Source organism: Aphelocoma coerulescens, chromosome 7, assembly GCF_041296385.1.
Source record: "Aphelocoma coerulescens isolate FSJ_1873_10779 chromosome 7, UR_Acoe_1.0, whole genome shotgun sequence".
In the NCBI taxonomy this organism is placed as follows: Eukaryota; Metazoa; Chordata; class Aves; order Passeriformes; family Corvidae; genus Aphelocoma; species Aphelocoma coerulescens.
In genome coordinates this window covers 9,852,897-9,862,179 of record NC_091021.1, presented here as the reverse complement: position 1 = coordinate 9,862,179, position 9,283 = coordinate 9,852,897, and the positions used below count along the sequence as shown (strand labels likewise).

Genomic DNA, 9,283 nt, shown 5'->3' with positions numbered 1-9,283 from the left:
TGTTACCCCCCTTTCAGCAGAGGTCTGAGCGAGATCCTCTCTGTCCAGCTGCGAGCCCCAAAGCTCTCTTTGAGAGCTGTGAATTAAAAGGCCTTTACGCGCGTACTTTTCACATCTTCCCTATCTGGTGTGTTTCAACTCTCGGCAGGATGCATTTGTCTCTTGCTTGCTGGAAGCTGCCCTGGCCCAGGGCCAGCCCAGAGCTGGGGTGTGTGGGCCAGGCAGCAGAGAGAGTCCTGCCCTGTGGACTCGGCTGATCTTGGTGTGTCCCAGGCTGTCTCAGCCACTCGGGCCAAGGGATTCCTTCCAACCCGGGGCACTTTGGGTGGGCTGGGGGTGGTCCCAGGGGCGGATGCCAGTGTGTCCAAGGGCCCTTTGTGACACAGTGTGGAATGGTCACCATGGAATGCAACAGGACAGGGTGTCCCAGGGCCCTTTGTGACACGTGCTGACATAGGTGCTGGCGGCGACGCGGCCACGCCACAGTGCTCGGTGCACGCGACGGGGCAGGACGGGCGTGAGTGGTGCTGTGAGGAGTCCCCGCACAGCCAGCTCGTTCGCTGCTGACCCGCAGCTGTTCCGAGGCGTTAGTCCTGCATCTGGCCTCGCGGCCGGACTGCGGGACTTGGTGACTCGGAGCTTTCCTGAGGCATCTCCCATCCCTGCGGCTGGTGCCCTTGAGGCCAGACCGTGGGATTTGGTGACCTGAATCCTTGACGAGGAGTCTCCTGTCATTGTGTCAGGAGCCCTCGAGACCAGAGAGCAGGACTTGCAGTCCTGTAGCCTTTCTGAGGCTTCTCTGTCGCAGGTGCCTTCAAGGCACGACTGCAGGACTTGCTGACTCGAAGCTTTTCCAAGTCATCTGTCCTGCAAGTAGACATGAATCCAGTCTGTGACATGGAGCAGAGACCCCTGAGGGTGCCCAAGCTGGCCTGGGTGAAGGAGGAGGAAGAAGGCCCTGGAGCTGTCCCAGCTCAGGAGTCTGGACTAGTGGAACAGTTCCAACTGCTGCAGGATGGTGAGTGGCAGAGCTGGGCCCAGGGCTGGTGCCTGCAGCCAGGTTGACCACATCCCATCCCAGCCCATCCCATTCCCTGGGGACATGCCCAGGGCCAGGACGGAACAGGGTCCAGGGCTGCCCCCCCGGCAGCTGTGCTCCATCCCCTTGGCATCCCGGGGCTGTCCCTGCCTGGGGAGCGCAGGGCTGGGCTGTGTTCTCCGGCCTCTCCCGCAGCCCCTCAGCTCTGGCCGCGCTCGCTCTTTGCCAGATGCAGCCACGGACCAGACACAAGAGCAGGACCCCGCCCGTGGCCGCTTCAGCAGAGCAGCGCAGGTACCTGCAGCCATCCCCACCTGGGCTGGGCCTGCTGTCGCTGCTCAGCCGAGCAGCGCGTTGGAGCTCTCCATGGAACGTCCCTCTCTTCCTGCCCTTCGTTCTCCTGCTGATGATTTGCAAATTCATCAAGTGCATTTGGCAGGAAGAGACCAGCGTCATGGGCACTGGGTCCGTGGAAAACGGGGACATCTCCAACACTGACGCCAGTACCTCCATGCTGGATTTGCTTGTGAATAAGGGTGTCCCCTGTCCAGAGCAAGTAAGCAGCCTGTGGCCAGGGTTCGATCCTCCCAGGAACTGCATGGCCTCCCAAGCCACGCCTGCTGGTCACTTTAAGCCTTTGAGGCCATCCCAGTGTGGTGGGAAGGGAAGCAGCTCTCTGGAGAAGCTGGGGACATTACTCCCTCTGGCAGCTTCCAACTCTCCCCGTGCCTTCTCCAGGTGCCCGCCATGGTGAGGTACATCCACCGCTGGCTCATGGCCAATGAGTCTGGCGAGCACAAGCTGGACAATACCCTTCTGGAGCTGACCGACGCACAACCCACTGATGTGGTGATCACTCTCCTGCGTGTGGCTCCTTCATGTGACAGGTATGGGGCCCATGTGCACAGAGGGCTCAGGACTCACCAGCCCATCACCCTGTGGAGCCTGTCCCAGGTGTCTGACAGAGACTTCAAGGGCCCTGTGGCTCCTCCATTTCCCAGCCCTGGCATGTCAGCCCCTGAGCCTGCTGCCATGCTCCCTCCCTGCCCCTCAGGGGCCTGTCCCCACAGGGCTGGGCTGCCTGCATGCTGCCAGTGAGGGGCCGTGGGCAGAGGCAGGGCTGACAGCCAGCTCAGGTCCCTGCAGCTGCCCAGGCCACGGTGCTGTGGCGGACACCCCCCTGACAAAAAGCTCTGACCCCACAGAGCTGCTACAACCATGTGGAGCACGATCTTGTCCTCGAGAAGGACTGCGAGGCTGGTGGTGCTGATACTCCTCGAAGTGCTGAGGAACTGGCCAGAGCACATCACACACACCTCCGATGGGGACAACACGGATGTCTTTGCCTTGGCTGTGAGTTTCTGGAACTGGCCTTTGCTCACCCTCCAGGTCGCCTCTCCAGCAGCTCTCCATCCTCTTCCCACCCTGCATCTCCCTGCCTCGGGCGCTGGGCTGAAACCTGGGCTAGGGGCAGGTTCAGAGGCACCAGGCCCGGTGCTCCCCCTGCATCTCCCCTGGCCTCTCCCTTCCATGCTCTGGCCCTGACACAGGGACACCTGGGCACTGAGTGCTGTCTCAGGGGGATTTGTCCTTTGCAGGCAACTCTGGTGATGTGGAAGATCCTCCAGGGGCCCTGCTGGCCACAAGAAGCGACGGTGTATTTCCCTCGCTTCTTTGTGTATCTGCTCTTCCAAGTGTTCTTCAGCACAGAACATATACCACAGAAGGTTAATACTTTCTGGAGAGCATGCCGGGAGGAACACTGCCTTCCCACCAATCCCAACAGGTGCTCCATCCCAGTCATCCTGTCCCTCCCATGTCCCCAGAGCAGGAGCCAGTGCTCTCAGCCTGACCTGGGCTTTGCTCTGCACACAGGTTTGTAGTGCAGACCCTGGAGGCCCTGCTCCGTCGGCTGGAGTATGAGGATGTGGTGGTGGCCATGGAGCGCCAGCATGGCTGGGACACACTGCTCTGTCCTGACACACAGCACTATGCAGTGGGTCTGCTGGCCAGGTGAGACGCCCTCCTCCCCGCCGCCCCTGGCATTTGTGCCCTGTGCCCGGCGTGCCCCACACAGTCCCCGTGGTTGTGGGCGAGGGGGCCTTGTCACCGAGGGATGGCCGAGCAGACTGCAAAAGGCTGGGAGAGGAGGGTGCCCAGGAGCGGCCGCCTCCCAAAGGGCCCACGTCCCCTCGCAGGGTGCTGGGGAGAGATCAGACCTCTGTGAGTCCGTTCTGGGAGAGGTCTGCCCGTCCAGCTCAGGGTCTTGGTGCCTTTTTCCCCCTGCCAGGGAGATGCGCAGTGGCTTGCCCCACTTGTGTTCCCGCATCACCTTGCAACTGCTCGGGCTGCTCAGGAGGAGGCGGCCACGCTGGTATCTGCTCACGCTGGCCTTCTTCGTTGAGGTGAGCCTGATGGCCAGCGCTGCCTCTTGCAGCTGCAGCCGCCTGGGACAGTGCCCGTGCCCGATGCTGCTGCTTGGGCCAAGCCCTGTGCACTTCTGGGCTCCTGCCACCCGGGTCCCCTGTCACTGCCCTGTGCCTTTCAGGTCCTGGAGTGTCTGGACTTGAGTAAATGCGGTGACAGCATCCTGGAGATCATGTTAAAGAACCTGCGGAGCGAGTGCAGGGAGAGGCGTCGCCTGGCGCTCAGTGGCCTCATGGTGCTCAGCAATGATCCCTCGCTGGTGAGAAGGGAGCAGTGGCTGAAGATCCACTGGCAGCATGGGGCTGGAGAACGCAGCCCCTTGGTCTTGGCTGGGCTTCAGCAGCTGAGGCAGCTGCTCCCAGCTCTCCTCCCTCCCGCCTCAGCTGCCCGCGTGTTTCGGGACAGGCCTTTGGCATCTGGGCCCGGCGGCAGCAGGGTGGGGTTGCCCAGACTTGTGTTCCATGCAGGCTGAAAAAATGTGGAGCCTGACTGAAAGCCTCGTGGAGTTCGTGCGGGAAAATGATAGCGGTGTGGTTAGGATGAGCATCATTGTACTCAGCCGTTTGTTCTTGGCTAATGCCCACCCGCTACCCGGCCGCGTCGCCCTGCAGTTGGCTGAGCCTCTTGTGCCACTCTTTGACAACGTAAGGCTCTGTGCCCCCAGCCACGGCCACTGGGTGCTGTCCGGACACTTTGTGCCCTGTGGATTTTCAGGCCTGTGCCCAGGTGGGCCTGGAGCAGCCGATGCTGAGGCCCTTGCTTCTTCCTTTTATACAGGATGATAGCCAGGTGCAAATGTGCTCCATGTATGTCTTCCGAAAAGTGATGGATTTAATAAGGAAAAAGGGAAAAAAGGCCCTCAAGTCACACGTGCGCCAGAGCCTGCTCCCACTCTCTTTCCACTGCCATGATGAGAGCCAGCACGTGGCAGAGGTAAGGGCTCATGGGCTGCTGGTGGCAGCCTGGGAGCAGGCTCGGCTGCCTCCTGCTCTGGCGCCTCGTGGACTGCAGCTTCCCCCTGGCCTTGGCACAGGGATGCTGGTCCTGTGCCCTGGGCTCTGGTGCCACCTCTGGCTCTCTGCTGCTCTCCAGGTTTCTCGGGAAACGCTGCTTTGTGCTGCCAGATTCCTGAAGAGGAGGGATCTTGAACAGATGCTGCAGGTGGATCAGACACGGAGGTTCGCCGAGGGCCTGGTAAGCCCCAACCGCAGCCTGGAGAAGCCCCCGGGGCCCCGGGTTTTGGGCTGGCAGCTGTGGCCCTGCCCAGTGCTGCACCCAGGGGCTCCAGCCTGCGCCCCACACGCTGCTCCCTTCCCCAGGAGCTCTTCCCCAGGCTTCTCTGGCCCCGAGCCGGGTGGGTGCCCATGGAGCGCCGACCCAGCTGGGCTGTGGGGCGGGGTAAAACTGCGGCTCCCCCGGCAGTACCCGGCCCTCTGCCCCCTCCAAAGGGGCGGCCGGCCGGGCCTCGGGGCTGTGCGGGCAGGGGAAGCCAGTGCTGGGCGCAGGGAGCGCCCGGCCGAGGGGCAGAGCCCGCGCCAAGCCTTCCCTCCGTGCCCTCTCTGCAGCTGGCAGAGGACAGGAGCCGAGCGGCCGAGCACCTGCGCCGGGCCCTGCCGTACCTGCGGAGCCCACAGACGGCCCTACGAGAGGCGGCCGTCAGGTTCATTGGTGAGCCCCGAGGCCGGGGCCCCTCCCTGCCTCCCCGCCCCGCCGCAGCTCGGCCCCAGCCCGGCTGCTGCCCCGGCTGCAGCGGGAGCCGGGCCCGGGGCCGTGGGTGCTGCCGCCCTCCCGCAGCCGTGCCCTCGGGCGTCAGGATGCGGCAGGGGCCCGGGCTGAGCCCCGCCGGGGAGGAGGGCGTGTGGCCACAGGGCTGGCAGCGCCCGTGTGGGGCAGTTGTGCTGCTTGGGGCCGTGACAGGCTCTGTGTTCCCAGGGATCGCCGGGCGGCACCTGAGGCGGCAGAAGGAAGAGCTCCAGCTCATCTGTGAGGGTGAGTGAGGGCAGCGGGCTGTCAGCGGGGGCTGGCGGGGGGAGCTGCAATCCCTGCCCGGCTGCGGAGGGCTCTGCTCCCTGTGCGGACGAGGGGCGGCGTGGGCAGAGCACAGAGAGGTTTCAGGGACATGTGGGGATCGGTGGCCAGCACCTTCCGGCTGTTCCCGTTGGCTCCTGCTCCCTCCTGGCCATGGCAAGAGTGGGTGGGATGGCCCTGGCCAGGGGCACTTCCTCGTGTCCCCACAGATCTGGGCTCTGACCGTGGCTCTGTTCCTCTCTCTTCCAGCCCTTGAAGACATGACAGATGACATCAGCCCTGCTGTCTCAAGGCTGGCAGCTCAAGCATTGGACATCCTCAGAGCAGCAAAGAGACCTCCGTACTCCATCTTCCAGAAGCTCCGAGATCGACTCCGCAGGGCATGCAAGACACGGCCTCGTCTGTGGGGCTGTGGCTGGCTGCACTGCTGGAGCTCTGCGGAGAGCTGATCTGGGAGGTTCTGTCTGGCGGGGCCACCTGAGCCTTCAGGGATTTTTCTTTTCTTGAAGATTGTTCTTTTCTTCTTTACGTTTTCCTTAGCATGTAAATATAGAATGTGTTACAATACACAGACTCCCAGGAGCTTTCTTTTGGTGCCCGGTGTCCGCAGGACGTAGGGGAAGAGGGAAAAAAGCTGCTTGTGCTCAGCAAGTTGCCCAGGGCTGCAACGTGGAAGAAAATGGCCAGAAAAGCCCCTTGGCCTTTGGTGGTTGTGCTGGAGCCTTAACGCTGCCGACAGAGCGGGTGGGCAGGGGCCGGAGCTGCGGGGATCCCTGTGGGACTGGTGCCTGGAGATGGCCACAAGCCCTGTCCCAGGCAGGAACCACCATCTGTGTCCTCCTGCTTGCGTGTTGCTGGCTGGATTGCTGAGGGCTCCGAGGTGCCTCTTGACCCAGCTCCTCTGGAGCTCTGTCGGGGCTGTGCCGCTGCCGGGCAGGTTGGCTGGGCTGGGGGAGACCCTGAAGGGACGGGGCGGTGGGAGGCCGTGAAGGGATGAGGTGCTGCGGAGGCCCTGAAGGGACAAGGCAGTGGGAAGGTGTCGCTGTTGTTGAGGCAAACATAAAAGCCACACTAGTCATCCTCTTGGGATGCATCTGCTCCCATTTTGTTATCAACGGGCTCACCTTTAAAAGGTTGCAGTCCGATCTAGATCTTGGTAGCTCTCTTTGCTACTCTCCTTCCCGTTGAATCCACGTCCCCTGCTCTCCACACAGGCTTTCTGCTCTCCAGGCAGGCTCTTTGAATCACGTCTCGGGGTCACCACATGTGGCTGTTGCCGAGGCGGACATAAAAGCCACACCAGTCGTAATCCATAGTCGAGAAAGGTAGAAAGATTTTTTATTTTCTCTACTGCTGTCCTTACACCTCTTCACAGTGGCTGTGGCCTAATTTAAGATTGGCTGCTTAGCAAACAATGACAAGGCTGCCTAACAAACAATGACCATTCAGGCAGTAAACAATCAGCTATACAAGCAAAAGTATCGTTGCTACATATTATCCACAAGTTCTTCCTTGTACACTCTCAGTGTCCCACAAGAAGAACATCCTCCCCTCATGTCCAGGACATCTTCTCTTATTAATTATCTTCTTGGCCTTCTCTGTGGGTTTTTCTAAAGCTGCAAAATTTCACTGTAATATTCTCATGGGTAAACTCGGACTGGTTTCAGGTGTGAACCTGTGGTCTTTTGGCCCTACAGCTTTGTCAGACTGATGTTACACACATTTCAGAATCTGGTCATTTTAAATATGTACATGTATCCATTGACACCTTTTCCTCTGTTCTATGGGCTTCTGCTCATGCTGGAGAAAAGGCCCGTGATGTAATTTTGCCCTGGCAGGAAGCCTTTGCTGCTTTAGGCGTCCCTGCCTGCGTGAAAACTGACAATGGGCCGGCCTACGCCTCTCAGAAAGTTAGGAATTTCTTACGTTTGTGGGGCATCTCTCACAAATTTGGTATTCCTCCTTCTCCCACTGGTCAAGCTGTTGTTGAATGTGCTCATCACACACTTAAAACTGTTTTAGGAAAACAAAAAGGGAGAATGGAAGGGGAAACCCCACAGTCCCAACTTTTGAAAGCTGTAAATACCATAAATCACTTGGCAATACCGTCTGATTCAAACAATCCCTCCATTTTAAATCATTTTTATTCCTTGCAGTCCACCAGTGAAATACATTTGCCTCGAGCTAAAGTATGGGTAAGGAATTTGCTTACCAGCCAGTGGGAAGGCCCCTGGGACCTTGTCATGTGGGGGCGTGGATACGCTTGTGTTTCCACAGGTACTGGAGCACGGTGGGTGCCAGCAAGGTGTGTGTGTCCCGATTTGCAGCAGAATATCCCACTGCCTGTTCGGCCAGATGCTGAGGGTAACAGCAACACAGGCTGATGACCTTGGCAGCGTGGTTCGGGCTACCTCCGACCAGAGAGAGCATCGAGCACCGGTGACCAAGGAGGACTCTATTGCACTGTATATCCCTGCGATCCAGGGGTGTTGGCTTGCACTGGGATGCACTGGAGTGCAAATGTCAACGAATAACAGAAAAATGCAGGTGCCAGTATGGTCCTTGTCAGTTTTGCTGAGCTTAGTGCCTGCTGTTTCTGCTTGGCCTGTCAGTCAGCCGAGAACCAACGTGTGGGTTACCCTGGCCAATGTGACAGGGCAAGATACTCCGTGCTTAGCCACTGCTGCTCCTGACAGTCCTTTTTCTACCTGCCTTGTTGGCTTGCCAGTAGAGGACTGGCCAAAGCCTAGGACAGTTTGCAAGCTTTTACAATCACACAATCACGCTGATGCTTGGGATCAGTGGGTTTCGTACCTTGCCCCTGCAACTCTTGAGCCACAAGAAATAGAGCTTTTAGGATCTGTGAAAACGGACTTTTTGTGTTAAGTTTAATTATTCTGGGTCTGATCAGTCCGAAGTATGGGATGTTTCTCCTAACCAACCCATATCTGCAAATGAAAGTGCCTGGTGCAATTATAGTTCACCACATATTTCACACTCTACTACTGTTCCTCTAGCTTTGCCCCCAGGGGTGTTTTTTATTTGCAGAGACCGAGCATGGGCTGCAATTCCATCCCATATCAGGGGAGGTCCTTGCAACTTAGGACGACTCTCACTGTTAACACCTGACACATCCATGATTTTACAGCATAAACCATGGAGGGGAAAACACAGCATCCATGCATTTGCCCCTGATTGCAATGACACCACCAAATTTTGGCCATCAGATACTTGATGGGCTGTTTCCTTCTTTTCTCCTCAAATAGCATCTGCTAAAGCACTGGGACTGTTAAACAAGTTAGGATGTTGGTTAGCTTGGCAGACTAATGCCACTTTGCTTGCTTTAGCTGGATTATTAACAGGTGTTGGTTCAGTAAGGCATGCTACACTGCAAAATAGAGCTGCCATTGATTTTTTGTTACTAGTACCATGGACATGGATGTGAGGATTTCGATGGAATGTGTTGTATGAATTTGTCTGATCATTCAAAATCTATTCATGCCCACATTAAGGAATTACAAACAAGCGTGTCAAAATTGCGGGAAGAATCAGAATCTGATTGGCTCAATAGGTAGTTTGGCAATTGGCAAATTGCAGGATGGGTCAAAAATCGGCTCAAAACCGGATGCCTGATCCTATGGGTTATTTTTTTGCATCCTGCTCAGTGTGCCGTGTTTATTGTCTTTTTTTGCAAAGGGCCCTGCAAAAGTGCATAAGCGCTGCCTTTGTAATTCAAAAAAGGGGGACCTGAGGAGATTGACAGCTGGACTGACAATCTCACAGAGTCAG

At 58.0% G+C, this 9,283-nt stretch overlaps 1 protein-coding gene across 1 annotated transcript; it reads left to right on the top strand.

Moving 5' to 3' along the window:
• Positions 1 to 879: 879 nt before the first annotated feature.
• Positions 880 to 5,988, top strand: LOC138113339 (maestro heat-like repeat-containing protein family member 7). The gene is made up of 15 exons (XM_069021494.1): positions 880 to 1,018; positions 1,269 to 1,332; positions 1,445 to 1,595; positions 1,778 to 1,926; positions 2,245 to 2,392; positions 2,638 to 2,825; positions 2,915 to 3,052; positions 3,330 to 3,444; positions 3,588 to 3,725; positions 3,934 to 4,110; positions 4,244 to 4,399; positions 4,559 to 4,660; positions 5,032 to 5,134; positions 5,399 to 5,455; positions 5,744 to 5,988. The coding sequence occupies exons 1-15, from the start codon at positions 880 to 882 to the stop codon at positions 5,941 to 5,943; spliced, it is 2,025 nt and encodes a 674-aa protein (XP_068877595.1). The 3' UTR covers positions 5,944 to 5,988.
• Positions 5,989 to 9,283: the final 3,295 nt, after the last annotated feature.

Excerpts from the sequence above, each read along its gene's own strand:
- LOC138113339 (XM_069021494.1), top strand. The coding sequence starts at position 880 with ATGAATCCAGTCTGTGACATGGAGCAGAGACCCCTGAGGGTGCCCAAG. Across the intron at positions 2,826-2,914 it reads CTTCCCACCAATCCCAACAG|GTTTGTAGTGCAGACCCTGG; the intron begins GTGCTCCATCCC and ends CTCTGCACACAG. Across the intron at positions 4,661-5,031 it reads GGAGGTTCGCCGAGGGCCTG|CTGGCAGAGGACAGGAGCCG; the intron begins GTAAGCCCCAAC and ends CCCTCTCTGCAG.